This window comes from Sinohyriopsis cumingii, chromosome 18, assembly GCF_028554795.1.
Source record: "Sinohyriopsis cumingii isolate HCF-2022 chromosome 18, ASM2855479v2, whole genome shotgun sequence".
In the NCBI taxonomy this organism is placed as follows: Eukaryota; Metazoa; Mollusca; class Bivalvia; order Unionida; family Unionidae; genus Sinohyriopsis; species Sinohyriopsis cumingii.
The window spans coordinates 54,459,928-54,476,650 of record NC_142978.1 but is presented as its reverse complement, the minus strand read 5'-3'; the positions used below and the strand labels follow the sequence as shown (position 1 = coordinate 54,476,650).

The window sequence follows — 16,723 nt, the reverse complement described above, 5'->3', positions numbered from 1 at the left end:
GAAAGCTGTGTTGTACATGTAGCACAGCATATATGCGGAGCCCAAGGCTTGTCTTGGTCACCAACCTTGCATCCGAAGTAAAGATGATATGCCTTCTTCACTTGAGAATTGATACTTTTCTTCTGGTTGGCAAATGTCACTTCCCCACAAATATAGCAAAAATTGTCCGCGGTATTAACACACTTTCGAGGCATTACTGTTCTTTATTGTACGTAAATGGATAAAATAATAAGTTTTATGTAACAGTAGCTTGAACTGTCTCGCACAACGTCTAAAATATTTTAAATGCTGAACCTATCTGATTGGGCTTTATATAGTACACTGCTTACGTCAGCTTCAGCAGCCGCCTGGCATTAGTATAATAGGCCTACACATGTATAGTACACTGCTGACGTCAACTTACTTCAGCAGCCGCATGGCATTAGTATTGCATTGCATCAGAAAATGATGCAATCAACTGTGGATGATGTGAGCATGATGGTATTATGCAATGTTACATCATTATTCCGGATGTTGCTGCAGTCCTACTGGAGAAATTTACACAGTGAAACATAGAAAATGAGGTATATGAATATCTTCAAAACGAGAGCCAATACAAATTTTTCACGGTTATATTCGTGTTCGGCACACCAAAATACTACAGATTAGGGCCTTTTCAAGTCAGTAATGATTTCACTGTTGACCAGTGTTATAATTGTCATGTCATTAGTCTGGTTGTTATTGAAAACTAAGCTGTATTTTGTTTTATGCCATTTTCTGTATTTTTTCAGGATAGCAATCCAAGGGTTAGCTTGATGTTTTACTGGGAACCATTGAAAAAATCAGTAAGTGAGTTGCAAAGGTTTTAGCACATTATATATTTTTTGTAAATTCCTTTGTATATGAAAAAGGAGACATTAATTTATAAACATGGATTTTTAATACAGCTCACATCAGCTCAGCTTTCCTGCAGTGTTGTGAAATGAAGGTACAAATTTATACCAGCTTTCAAGATTTGGGTGTACTACTGTTAATACATCCTTGCTTTTGACTTAAGCAGTACATGAAAAACCAAAAACAGCCTGTGTTGTGCTTACTCATGTATTTTGAAGCTTTTTTTCAGCCTGTGTTGTCCTTACCCATGTGTTTTGAAACCTGTGTTAGCAGCCTGTGTTTTGCTTACCCACATGTTTTGAAGCATGTGTTAGCAGCCTGTGTCATGCTTACTCTTGTGTTTTGAAACCTGTGTTAGCAGCCATGTCATTATCTTGTGAAGGAGCTGGCTGAAAATTAAATTGACAATGCCATGTCATTGCAAAAACAATATAATACAAAATATTACAGTGTCATTTAAATAAACTGCTGAGCTGCAAAATGAGATGGTAATTTAGCTGGCATTCAGTTAATAATTGGAAGTTGTTGTTATTCTAGGGTTTAATGCCATTTTTCAGCACAAGATAGGCTATACATGGCGGCCAGTATAACTGGTGGAGGAAGAACCCTGGAAAACCCAGGGAAGAACCACTAACCCACAAGAAGGTACTGGCAGGCTTTCCCATGTACACACGGACTTGGACTTGAACCCACGCAGACAGAGAGATGATAGGGATCCTGAACGGTGAGCACTTTAGATCACTCAGCCACTCTGGGCCCCCATAATTGGAAGTCTATAACTGTTAGATAGCAAGATGTTGCACACAACACCTGCATTTGCTTGCAGTATTTATATGCCTTCATTTATCACAGTATACATGTTGCAGTATTTGCCAAATTTTGAACCATGCTTGAAGTTTGGTGGTTACCTTGAATCTGAGGTTGGTTCCAAAAAGCCTTAAAATGTACTTTTAAATGGTCTGTAGTCCTTGACAATTGCTTGACTTCTTCAAAGCAAAAGCAATTCATTTCAAAACAATTATTCAGTAATATTGAACAACCATATTAGGGCAGAAACTCAAATCTTCCTAGAAATGTATATCAGTGTTGGTCTGAAACTCAAATCTCCCTAGAATTGCAAATCCGTGTTGGGTCCAAAACTCAACCTCCCTAGGCTTGTAAATCCATGTTGGATCCAAAACTCAAATCTCCCTAGAATTGTACTTCAGTGTTGGTCTGAAACTCAAATCACCCTAGAATTGTACATCAATGTTGGGTCTGAAACTTGATCTCCTTAGAATTGTAAATCCATGTTGGGTCTGAAACTCAATTTCCCTTGAATTGTAAATCCATGTTGGGTCCAAAACTCAAATCTCCCTAGAATTGTACTTCAGTGTTGGTCTGAAACTCAAATCTCCCTAGAATTGTACATCAATGTTGGGTCTGAAACTCAATTTCCCTTGAATTGTAAATCCATGTTGGGTCTGAAACTCGATCTCCCTAGAATTGTAAATCCATACTCAGTCCAGTCTCTCTAGAATTACAAATCCATGTTGGGTCCAAAACTCAACCTCCCTATGCTTGTAAATCCATGTTGGGTCAAAACTCAATCACCATGGAATTGTACATCAGTGTGGATCTAAAACCCAGTCTCCTGGAACTGTAATATCCATGTTGAGTCAGAATCTCACTTCCCTTGGAAAATTTGCCGTGTTGGTCTGAAACTCAATCCTCCTGGAATTGTACATCCATGTTGGGTCTGAAACTCAATCACCATGGAATTGTATATCCATGTCTGATGACTTGTCTGCTTATTGTTATTACATAGCCTCAAAAATTGTAATGACCTCATGATGTTTAAATGAATGGATGCTGTGTTGATTGAGATTGTAATGACATCATGATTAAAAATGAATCAATACTTTGTCAGTGGAGCCATTAGGGCTGATAAAAAGTCAGTCATCCACCTTGTGATGGAAAATGTATTTTTAAATTGCTGTAAATGGGACTAAATTTAAGAGCTATGTGCTTTTTATTTTGTCCATTGGAAATTGATTTTGGATCAGTTGGTAGAAAGAATCAAAGCACAAAAGGAACAAATTTTTAACAATAATAAATATGGTGAATTTAAAAAAGGTTTTTCTTAAACATGAAAAACTTGAGAATGAGTCAGATACCAGAGCAAATTAGGCTGTTAAACCCAAACTAAGATGATTACACAATTGCTCCAACATGCCCAATTCTTTTTGATTACAGTGTCTTCACCTGTGTCTACTTCGTCAAAACTTATTATAAAGTTATTGTCTAAGAATGAAATGCATAATTAGGAAGTATTGTGCACACTACATAAATCAGCATTATTTCTAAGTTTGCATGAAGTTATATTGCTTGAAAACTTAGTTTTTTTCTTCGCTTAAGTGGCTTCAGTTTTCTGATGAAATATTAGCCTTTGTTCCAACTCATTCCTGCACTTTCTACAAAGGATGGATATGTTGTGATACAGTCCAGTTGCCCAAATGTTTGTTCGATTGTGCATGTTTAAATACAGTCCAACTGCCCAAATGTTTGTTCGATTGTGCATGTTTAAATACAGTCCAACTGCCCACATGTTTGTTCGATTGTGCATGTTTAAATACAGTCCAACTGCCCACATGTTTGTTCAGTTGTGCATGTTTAGTACAGTACAACTGCCCACATGTTTGTTTGATTGTGCATGTTTAGCACAGTCCAACTGCCCACATGTTTGTTCGATTGTGCATGTTTAGTACAGTCCAACTGCCCACATGTTTGTTTGATTGCACATGTTTAGTACAGTCCAACTGCCCACATATTTGTTCGACTATGCATGTTTAAATACAGTCCAACTGCCCACATGTTTGTTCGATTGTGCATGTTTAAATACATTCCAACTGCCCACATGTTTGTTCAATTGTGCATGTTTAAATACAGTCCAACTGCCCACATGTTTGTTCAATTGTGCATGTTTAGTACAGTCCAACTGCCCACATGTTTGTTTGATTGTGCATGTCTAGTACAGTCCAACTGCCCACATGTTTGTTTGATTGTGCATGTTTAGTACAGTCCAACTGCCCACATGTTTTTTCGACTATGCATGTTTAAATACAGTCCAACGGCCCACGTTTGTTTGATTGTGCATGTTTAAATACAGTCCAACTGCCCACATGTTTGTTTGATTGTGCATGTTTAAATACAGTCCAACTGCCCACATGTTTGTTCAGTTGTGCATGTTTAGTACATTCCAACTGCTCACAATGTTTGTTCGATTGTGCATGTTTAGTACATTCCAACTGCCCACATGTTTGTTCGATTGTGCATGTTTAGTACATTCCAACTGCCTACATGTTTATTTGTTTGTGCATGTCTAAATACAGTCCAACTGCCCACATGTTTGTTTGATTGTGCATGTTTAGTACAGTCCAACTGTGCACATTGCACATGTTTGTTTGATTGTGCATGTTTAAATACAGTCCAACTGCCCACATGTTTGTTTGATTGTGCATGTTTAAATACAGTCCAACTGCCCACATGTTTGTTCGATTGTGCATGTTTAGTACAGTCCAACTGCCCACATGTTTGTTCGATTGTGCATGTTTAAGTACAGTCCAACTGCCCACATGTTTGTTCAATTGTGCATGTTTAGTACAGTCCAACTGCCCACATGTTTGTTCGATTGTGCATGTTTAGTACAGTCCAACTGCCCATGTTTGTTCGGTTGTGCATGTTTAAATACAGTCCAACTCCCACATGTTTGTTTAATTGTGCATGTTTAGCACAGTCCAACTGCCCACATGTTTGTTCGATTGTGCATGTTTAGTACAGTCCAACTGCCACATGTTTGTTTGATTGTGCATGTTTAGTACAGTCCAACTGCCCACATATTTGTTTGACTATGCATGTTTAAATACAGTCCAACTGCCCACATGTTTGTTCGATTGTGCATGTTTAAATACAGTCCAACTGCCCATGTTTGTTCAAGTGTGCATGTTTAGTACAGTCCAACTGCCCACATGTTTGTTTGATTGTGCATGTTTAGTACAGTCCAACTGCCCACATGTTTGTTCAATTGTGCATGTTTAGTACAGTCCAACTGCCCACATGTTTGTTTGATTGTGCATGTTTAGTACAGTCCAACTGCCCACATGTTTGTTTGATTGTGCATGTTTAGTACAGTCCAACTGCCCACATGTTTGTTTGATTGTGCATGTTTAGTACAGTCCAACTGCCCACATGTTTGTTCGACTATTCATGTTTAAATACAGTCCAACAGCCCACGTTTGTTTGATTGTGCATGTTTAAGTACAGTCCAACTGCCCACATGTTTGTTTGATTGTGCATGTTTAAATACAGTCCAACTGCCCACATGTTTGTTCGATTGTGCATGTTTAGTACATTCCAACTGCCTACATGTTTATTTGTTTGTGCATGTCTAAATGCAGTCTAACTACCCACATGTTTGTTCAGTTGTGCATGTTTAGTACAGTCCAACTGCCCACATGTTTGTTTGATTGTGCATGTTTAAATACAGTCCAACTGCCCACATGTTTGTTTGATTGTGCATGTTTAAATACAGTCCAACTGACCACATGTTTGTTCAATTGTGCATGTTTAGTACATTCCAACTGCCCACAATGTTTGTTCGATTGTGCATGTTTAAATACAGTCCAACTGACCACATATTTGTTCGATTGTGCATGTTTAAATACAGTCCAACTGCCCACATGTTTGTTCGATTGTGCATGTTTAAGTACAGTCCAACTGCCCATATGTTTGTTTGATTGTGCATGTTGAAATACAGTAAAACTGCCCAAATGTTTGTTCGATTGTGCATGTTTAGTACAGTCCAACTGCCCACATGTTTGTTCGATTGTGCATGTTTAAGTACAGTCCAACTGCCCACATGTTTGTTCAATTGTGCATGTTTAGTACAGTCCAACTGCCCACGTTTGTTCGATTGTGCATGTTTAGTACAGTCCAACTGCCCACATTTGTTCGATTGTGCATGTTTAAATACAGTCCAACTGCCCACATGTTTGTTCAGTTGTGCATGTTTAGTACAGTCCAACTGCGCACATGTTTGTTTGATTGTGCATGTTTAAATACAGTCCAACTGCCCACATGTTTGTTTGATTGTGCGTGTTTAAATACAGTCCAACTGCCCACATGTCTGTTCGATTGTGCATGTTTAAGTACAGTCCAACTGCCCATATGTTTGTTTGATTGTGCATGTTGAAATACAGTCCAACTGCCCACATGTTTGTTTGATTGTGCATGTTTAGTACAGACCAACTGCCCACATGTTTGTTCGATTGTGCATGTTTAAATACAGTCCAACTGCCCACATGTTTGTTTGATTGTGCATGTTTAGTACAGACCAACTGCCCACATGTTTGTTCGATTGTGCATGTTTAAATACAGTCCAACTGCCCATATGTTTGTTTGATTGTGCATGTTTAGTACAGTCCAACTGCGCACATGTTTGTTTGATTGTGCATGTTTAAATACAGTCCAACTGCCCACATGTTTGTTTGATTGTGCATGTTTAGTACAGACCAACTGCCCACATGTTTGTTCGATTGTGCATGTTTAAGTACAGTCCAACGGCCCATATGTTTGTTTGATTGTGCATGTTGAAATACAGTAAAACTGCCCAAATGTTTGTTCGATTGTGCATGTTTAGTACAGTCCAACTGCCCACATGTTTGTTCGATTGTGCATGTTTAAGTACAGTCCAACTGCCCATATGTTTGTTTGATTGTGCATGTTGAAATACAGTAAAACTGCCCAAATGTTTGTTCAATTGTGCATGTTTAGTACAGTCCAACTGCCCACATGTTTGTTCAATTGTGCATGTTTAGTACAGTCCAACTGCCCACGTTTGTTCGATTGTGCATGTTTAGTACAGTCCAACTGCCCACATTTGTTCGATTGTGCATGTTTAAATACAGTCCAACTGCCCACATGTTTGTTCAGTTGTGCATGTTTAAATACAGTCCAACTGCCCACATGTTTGTTCAGTTGTGCATGTTTAGTACAGTTCAACTGCCCACATGTTTGTTCAGTTGTGCATGTTTAAATACAGTCCAACTGCCCACATGTTTGTTCGATTGTGCATGTTTAATACATTCCATTTGTCCACATGTTGGTTGAGACTCTGGAACCATATATGCACTTACTGAACACTGGAAGACAAATTTATTCATTCTCCTCACATTAATTGTGGAATTCATTTTTAAACCCAAAAGGACTTATAACCTGGAGTGTAGTTTAAATATGACTGTGGTCCCCACCCTGTAGCCATGTACACACTAGCTGGGTTATAGCTTTAAATCTGTTGAGGTCTCCACCCTGTAACCACATACTTTCTTGCTGGACATGATAAGAAATATGCATATATCCAACTAACATTTGGCCCTGGGTCAGGCCTTAGCCTCAGTGACCAACCCAAGAGGCACAAGTTGAGCATTGGAGGTCAAATCAGAAAGCATGAGGATACATGTTTTATACACACATAATTCTAGTTTTGTTTTGCCTTGTTGAGCCTCTATTGGAACTAGAATTTTACAGGTAGTTACCAGATCTTGAATTTTACGGTTAGTTAACCAAATTTAGAATTTTAGAGGTAGTTACCAGATCAAGAATTTTAGAGGTAGTTACCAGATTTAGAATTTTACGAGTAGTTACCAGAATCAGAATTTTACAGGAAGTTACCAGATCTAAAATTTTATAGGTAGTTACCAGATTTGGAATTTTACAGGTAGTTACCAGATTTTTCCATAGACAAATAGACAGTCATGTTTGAATTATTATTGTTCAACAAAAATAGAAATGTGAAACTGGTATGATTATTATTGTTCTTCTAGAAAAACAGAGATGTTTGTATGATTATTATTCTTTCAAAAAATAGACATGTTTATATGATTATATTTGTTCTAGAAAAAGACTGCACTTTTAAAACACTTAAGGCTGTCACAGCATCTTCAAGACCAATTAAAAATGTAAAAATCTTATTTGAAAGGCAGAGCTAAACCAGATTTTGCTAGCACCATGTGCCTGTCTGAAGTAAAGCCTGCTAATACAGCCATCTTTTTCAGTCATGTGACTTGATATTAATGATACTCTTTCATACAGGGTAGAATGCCAGACTCATAATCATGGGTCATGGGTTCTCTACCTGCCCAGTTGACCCAAGGTCAGCTGTCCTTGTGTGGTCTTAGCAAAGACACTTGACTCCCAGTACCTCTACATGATGTATTCAGGAATGTATGAAAAGTGCCCTTAAAGCCAGGAATATATCCAAAGTGCCATTAAAGCCAGAAATGTATGAAAAGTGCCCTTAAAGCCAGGATTGTAGTAAAATGTCCTTAAGGTTATGAATATATCCAAAGTGCCCTTAAAATCAGGAATGTATGAAAAGTGCCCTCAAAGCCAGGAATGTATTAAAATGACCTTAAAGCTAGGAATATATCCAAAATGCCATTAAAGCCAGGAATGTATGAAAAGTGCCCTTAAAGCCAGGAATATACTAAAATTGCCATTAAAGTCAGGAAAATATGAAAAGTGCCCTTAAAGCCATGAATGTAGTAAAAGTGCCCAGGAATGTATTAAAATGCCCTTAAGGCCAGGAATGTATTTAAAGTGCCTCTAAAGCCAGGAATGTATTAAAAGTTTCCTTAAAGCTAGGAATGTATTTCAAGTGCCATTAAAGCCATGAAAATAGGAGAAGGATGCATGATTACTATTCTTACACAAAACCTTTGAAATTTAAGATGAAATTAAACATTTCCCTAGTGATGGCACTGATCCAATTTCCTTAATTTGTTCATTTTTGGGATGATGTGTGTGCACCCTTTCAGCTGTTGAGGCACCTGCAATAGTGTACATGAGAATCTTGTAGAGGAGCCAGCTGTAAAGTTCTGTGACAAAATTGCCCATTTTAGCAGGTTGTTCATTGTAATATGTTTATATGGGTAAATAATATCTTACAAATGTTGGAGAAATAATTATGTTAGATTTCACAGATTCTGTACTGTCGTTTGATATGCAGTTCATAATACACAGTGATTGCTGTTGGAGTAGATACGTTGATAATGTCATATTGTTATGTGTCTAGACTCTTACAAAAAGTAACAGGAAAAAGTGAAGACAACAAGCTTTGTAAAATTTAAGAAATAATTTATTTCCCTAGAATATCAAGTGAAAAATGAGAAAAAGGAACTTACAATTTTACAAATCAAATTAAAAAATAATCCAAGAATAAAGAAAAAAGAAGTCCTAGTAATAAATAGTCCTGAATGAAACTGAGTTTGAATTGTGATGAAATCCGAAATGGAAAATGATGACATCTGTTGTAACCTTCGAAGTGCTGCAGTGTCAACAGTCTTTTGTTGAATCACAGAAAATATTTTTCCAGTTTTTGACTTCTGTATAAATTTCAATAAATGTCCTTGTCCAAGAATTAATTTAGAGCACTAGTATTTCCAGGGAAAACAATCACTTGAAATTCAATAATTTGAAGAAAATAAAATGATTAGCCCAAACTGGACACAACATAAACAAATTGATGTCTCAAGTGTTAAGGCACAACTGACAGTTCTTTATCAATACATCAGTAATAAATCTAACTAAGATGCAAAACTGATGCTGTGATGGGGGTCAACGTTCTAGAAATGGAAGTTTGTTACATGATAAATATCATGTAATTCTGGGATGGCCTTGACTTAATAATTCTTGCTCTGAGAAAGATTGAATTTTTTTTTTTTAAGTTGTTTTCTAAAACTGTCACTGGTTCTGAATCAAGGTCAGAAACTAGATAACAGTGTTTCTATTATTAGTTGTTTATAAAAAAAATACTAACATCGGGTCAAACAGAACTGAACTGAATCTCTGGACAATGTCAAATCCAGTACATAAAGTTAATTTACAGTAACATGTGATGGAATAAAAAAATATTTTAAAACTAACAAATAAACAATTAAATTAAATATACATAACAAGATTGCTTGTACATTTATCATTATTTGTATTGCTTTCAATAATATTTAGAAAACACAGTGGTTGCTTTAGAGTAGACAAGTTGATGATCTCACATCACTTGTACATTCTCATCATTGCTATAATTGCTTTAAATTACATGAATTTGACTGTGTATTTATTTCTCGCCTGCAAAATTTCTTGCTTCATTTGCAACTGGAGAATGTTAGATGATTGCATGTTTTAGTCAATACACATAAGCTGTGGGATGCAGTGTCATTTGTTTTGCTTGCATATATAAAAAAAATTCTGTCCTATATTTTAAGGACATTAACTTTGTTTTCTTTAAAATTCTCTTACACAGCTTTGGCATCATTGACTTTTTTTATCTTGGAAGAGAATAATTTTTTTTGGAATGGATGTCATTTGAAGATTTTAGTAATGTTTTAACCTTTATAATTTTCAACCTTTTTTAAGATCTTTGCTTTTTATCTAGCATATTTATGTTCCTCTTTCTTAGAATTTTAGCAACTCTAGCTTTTATGTTTTTATAACTGTACTTTTGATCAGCAGTGTCCAACCATTATTGTCAGAGATCAGGAAGATTGTTTCCAATCACTTGTCCCTAGTGAGTCTCAACAGACGATCATCCCTTTCATGACTTACTGAACACAGCACACATATCTTCTGTATTGAGTGAGCATAACACTGTAAACAGATTTTAAAAAATCTATAAAAAATTTTGAAATACAATGGATTTTATGATAGGTCTATCTCATGAAGATAGGTGATAGCATATTGAAAAGGAAAATTTCTTTACATTAAAATGATGCCAGGATTACTGAAAAGTGTCACTGTAAAGATGAATACATTTAAGAAACTAGGTTACTAGTCTAATGTTGGATGGGAATTTAAAAAAATGAAAAAAATATTGGGATGAATGAGTAAAAAGGATGTTTGAACATAAAATTATAAAAAAAGTATTTTAAAAATTGGGATGCCACTATGAGTTTCAAGCCCGTGACTTCTGGTATGGCAGGCATGACACACAGAAAGATAAATATGGGTGTTTATATGTAAGATGGAAGACAAGGTGTGAAACTGTAATTTCTTCATTTATTATACAAAGAGAAGGAATCATATATTAGAAGGGTTTTTGACTTGCTGTCTTTACTAGGAACATAATATTTTCATGATTTGGACCCTTATTTATCTGCAGCAAGTACCTGTTTTAAAAAAAATTGACTTTGCAGCATGTATTTAGCTGAAAGACAATAATGAAAAATTATCAATAATTGATGCACACTTGCTGTAAAGGAACATTGAACTTGGCTACTTATCTAGGGTAGAAATTTCACACAGATTTATTCTCAAAGTGTGAATATGCATCTTTATTTTGCTGAGAGATGAGTAGGAAGTAAAGTTTTCCTCAGCTCAGGGAACTTTTACCAGGATAAGAGTAATGGTGGTCCTCCAGATTGTGCCAGTGGATCCCCGTTCTTGCATATATGCATTGGTCTTGCTTGTAGCCCATGAAACGCTTAACTGTAATAAAACACATGGACATGAATGATGCCAGAAATGCCACATAGATGCATGGAGACAGTCTTATTTATACACCTCTTCCATCAATATTGTGCATTATATATTTATTCAAGAATTTATGATACATTGTTTTTCTCCCTTGCTTGACTGCTATGAACTGGTTTTACTTCAGACAGGGCTTACTGTATTAGTCCGTTTAGAAGTTGTCTATTTTTGTTGGTGTTGATGGTAGTTATCTAATGAAAATTCACTTTCCTGATCTTCAGAACTAAGTATATACTACAGTGACAATGTATGCATTCACATTCCTCATCTTCAGCGCTGACTATATACTACAATGACAATGTATGCATTCACTTTTCTCATTGTCATAGCTAAGTATATATTACAGTGATGATGATGTATGTTTCAAGGAGTAATATTTTTTTTCAATGCTTTCCATGGTTGAAATACTGATTAATTTGATTCAGGTTAGAATAGACGGGACAGTGGAGAAGCTGCCAGAGGAAAAGAGCACAGAATATTTCAGCGTTAGGCCAAAAGACAGTCAACTGGGGGCTTTGGCCAGTAATCAGAGTTCTGTCATATCAGGAAGAGATGTAAGATATTACACTGTATATAATAAGGTTGTACACTATATAATAAGGTTGTACTCTGCATATCATAGCTTTTGTGAAGGTTTTATTTTTCCATATGTTTACAATGCATCAGTCGTCTGCTGTATTAAAATATCCATGAAAATGTCATAAAATACTGAATAATCGTAGCTTTCTGGCATGAGTATGCAAAATCTGATTAAATTATTTTTTAAAAATTGTGAGATTTCTTCTTTTAATTTATGGGTTCCTTGGATTTCGATTCCTTTTGAGTAATTTTTCATGAACTTGTGGCTTTTGAATTTTCCATCTTTGTTATTTTCAAATAAAAAAATTTCAACATTTGACAAGCTCCTTTGTTAGAATTCCATTTTGAGCTTCACACACAGAATACAGTTTGATGTAGTTATGCCCCTTGACAAACTTGGTATTCAGTGTACATTGATCATAAAACAGACTCAGTGCCTAAACTTTTGGTTCTTTTATGAACTATTCTGGTACAGAGAAGTTTGGTTACTAAGATATTGGCTTTAGTAGTACAAAAACATGTGGCCATTTGGGGGAGAGAGGGTGAGCATGTTACATAAAGTCCCCTTTAGGAAGTTCCACTGTTTAAATACTACGTTTGTGGTAGGTTCATAGTGTATGTTATCATTTCAGTTAAAGACATTATCAACCAAAACTGATGCTGACAGTCATTAGTATGGCTATACACAACATTTCCTTGTTGATATTTTTTATTTGGGTAACAGTGAAGAGTTTTAAATTCAGATTTTAAGAAATCTATAACTGAGGTAAAATAATTTTTAATGGCACCTTTATGATATGTGGGGCACAGATGTTTTAAAAAGAAATTTCTACTTTGTATTTTCTGTCTCCATATTTAACTATGCTATATATTTCAAGTAGGATGTGAATTGGGGAGGTGAAGTCTTTATACTGCTTTTTTGAAACAAGTTACTAGAATAATTAGTTACTTTTATACTGAGGTACCATAAAATGATCCATCCATCCATCATGATCATAAAGAAATATTGCTAACTTAAACAGATTATGGGATTGGGTCCCATCCAGCCCCAGACCACTCCAGTGGCCTAGTGGTTAGAGTGTCCGCCTTGGATGCGGGAGGGCATGGGTTTGATCCCTGTCCAAGTCAAACCAAAGACTTATAAAATTGGTACTTACAGCTGCCTTGCTTGGCACATAGCATTAAGAGGTTAGTGTTAGGACTGGTCGGCCTGGTGTTTTAAATTTTAAGTAATCTTCCTGGTTCTTCTTAGCAAACTAACACTTCATTAAAAATGGGGACCACTCCAATGGCCTATCCACCTGTGATTTGGGAGGTGTGGGTTGAACCCCTGTTGAGTCATAACAAAGATTTATAAAAATGGTACTAGCATCTGCCTCACTTGGCGCTCAGCATTAAGAGGTTAGTGCTAGGACTGGTAGGCTTAGTGTCAGGATAATGTGACTGGGTGGGACATCATGCTTCATATCTGCGGCATTATGCCACGGTGCTAGACATCACTATAAACTGCCACACTGCAAACATTGTAGCGATATGACTGAAAAATTGTTAAAGCTAGGTTAAAAATCCAAATCACACACACACACACACACACACACTCCATCCACCCCTCTGTCCAACCATCCATCATTCACACTGTTTTTCCAGATCAAAGCCTCAAAACCTTTGAAGATATCTATATGAAATTATATACATATATTAGATTTGTGATATAGATCTGCCTTTTGTTGCTCTGATTTCATCAGTTTTTAAATATTTTTTTTCCATTGGTTTGTCCATCCATCATTCACGATTTGTTTCTGGATCAAAACTTAGAACTAGTCAGCACAGTGTATAGTTGCTTATAAGTCGACCTCCCACCCCTGATAGGGCCACAAAAAGCCAATTTCTGTTTCACCCTCCTATAAGTCGGGGTGTATTTTACAAGTCAGATCTATCAGAAGCGGTGACTTGTCATCATTGAGTCATAGTTACACATAGATAAATAACGACAAAACCATTGTAAAATATAATGATATTCTTGAGTGGAATATGTCACAAATAAATTAACAACTTACAGTTTGTCATAATTAAATCCATTTCAATCCATAATGCTTGCCGTTTTAAATCAATTTATATATAGTAAATCCAAGCATTCTGTTAAAGCTCACATGCCAGTATAACAATAGTTAAAAATAATCTGATTCACAATATTCCATCATGTGTTCATTCTATGCATCTTACAAAAAAATCTGTGAAAGTTGTTTCCACATTTTTATGATTCACAGTATCCTGATTAATATCACTATCTAATATCTGGTACAAAGTCCAAGAATTCATCCTTTTTGTCTGATAAAGTTCTGAAATCCTCCATCATCCAGTCATTGTAAATCATTGTTTGGTCATCATAAATATCATCTGACTCTGTTTCTTAGGCTTCACTATCATTTGCAGTTGCTTACGTAGAGACCGAGGTTGTGCTCTGTAACTGACACTTTTTGATTATACGGTGTGTGAAATCTGTTTAATGCTGCAACTGAACATGTGATTTGTAGGCATAATCACTTGGGTTCAAATACCCACCCTCTGTTACTCAGAAGTGAGTGAGTATCATACTCGCAGCTCAATCAAAGGGTTGTCACATGGGCAAACAAAGAGTGTGCTGCCTTTAGAAGCTAAAGGATTAAAGTCAGATATTCACTGGAAGATGTAGAAGTCTACTGGGCACTAAATTTGCAGCTTTATCAAAAGAACTGCCAGTATGAAAACAGAGTGCTGCCTTATAAGCCCTTTTAAGCCAAGGGCTTATCGAGTCATGTTCACTGGCAGAAACATGGGAAAATATCACTTGTGAATTAAATTTAACTTGTGGAACATCAAACACAGACTTTATTCAGCAAAACACAAATATTAATGCAACAGGTTGTTAGGACTTCCATGAAAATGGAAGCACACTGCTCGCTAGTGGACATCCATGGTAAACAACATTGATGGATACATCATTTTACGGTGGATAACACTTAATTTGTACACAATATTTTCAAGTTATTAAAATCCAAATAACAATAGATACAAATATTTTTTAAAGAAAACCATCATGAAGCAGATAAAGATAATACACATTTCTAAAAGTGGCATAGTAATGTAAAAATATTTTAAATTGGCAGTATTTTTGTGTACATCGAAACATCTTGAGTGTAAAAATTACTCAATGATTTATAAAAATGTTTGTATGTTCCACTTGTACAATGACCCTTAATGTGCACAAATCAGAGTTTTATTAATAACTCCACATAAGGTTGACTTATAAGTGTGTATATACATACATGTCTGTGACACTTTTTGTGAGTATGGATATATATATATATATATATATATATATATATATATATATATATATATATATATATATATATATATATATATATATATATGCATATGTGTATATGTATGCACATGTGTATATATATGTGTGTATATATGTGTGTATGTGTACACCACTCCCTCGATAACTTGCACCCTGATAACTTGCGAACCCGCTTATAACGCAGTGTCAGATGTGGATCCCATTTTTTAAACCTGAAAATATCCCCAAAATTTATCCCTGTTTGTTGAACTTAAAGAAAATCGCGATCAAAATTGGTAACAGAAATTTTGATGTATTGTTTGTTTTATCATTGAAAACGGTAGATAGGACCTGGAAATTTTAATCAGCACTATGAAATATCAAATTTAAAAATAGCTCATACAATTTTTTACATTTTCTTTCCAAATGACATTCCTAGTACACTACAATTAACGATATGTAAGGAAATTTCGGTCACTGAAAATGTCACGCCGAGTGAAGGCAGTTCTTTAATAAATAAATACAAATTAAATACATTTTTTATCAATTGAAATTTGTGTTCTAGTTCGATCTTTTAGTTCCTTTTAAGTGTAATCGTCATAAATGCAATGTGTCCTCTTATAATTAAACATAAAATGCGTCAATCTACTGTAACAGCTATGTCCATGAGCGGTTTCTCTGAGAACCTAATTAAGTGCCACCGGTGTTTTATAACTGAATTATGGAAGTATTTGTTGTATTGTTGCACTGAATTAAAAGCTGGCTTCCTTTGTATTATCATGTTAATTATGTCTTTTGAATCAAAAAAAGGATGTAGAATAAAAGAAAAGTTAAAAGGCACAAAAATCGAACTAACTTAAAATCTAGCGGCCTCGGTCGTATGTCGGGTGAACTCACTTCATTTGATCGATCGAACACTGTAATAAACGTTATTGTGTATGTAACAGAAACTACCTTATATTAACTGTCTCTTTCATAACTGTGATCAAAGAAAACAATGCAGCCGAGCAAAATGAATACTTCGTAAAATATCGAGCTTGATTTCATAGATACAGACCTTTGTGGGCAAGTGAGGTTCAGAAAATTCTTGAACTGGCATTTAGAGATATCCTCAGGGATGATAAGAAATTTCATTATTACTTCCACTGAAATCACGACATTAACATTGTACTAACTGAACAATAAAAATTGAGTTTCGACGTAGACGTGTCATGAAATAAATGTCACGTGTTTTTGAAAAAAAGGGATCTTGTTTGGTGGTGTATCAACAGTTAGTCTAGTTCCTAAATTGTGGACTACCAATTTGGCAAGATACTATTAAACACCACTACGGGAACCAGACTCGTCAAGAAAACAAAAACCAGTGACGTAATACACAGATTTTTT

The 16,723-nt window shown here is 35.6% G+C and overlaps 1 protein-coding gene across 1 annotated transcript in view; it reads left to right on the top strand.

Annotated features, from left to right (window-relative positions):
* LOC149776673 (pyridoxine-5'-phosphate oxidase-like) overlaps nt 1-16,723 on the top strand; it is a 58,535-nt gene that overhangs the window by 24,507 nt on the left and 17,305 nt on the right. The window contains exons 4-5 of the mRNA XM_089941206.1: nt 771-824; nt 11,859-11,987. Of these exons, the coding sequence (XP_089797332.1) occupies nt 771-824; nt 11,859-11,987 (183 nt within the window). The remainder of the gene's footprint in view (nt 1-770; nt 825-11,858; nt 11,988-16,723) is intronic.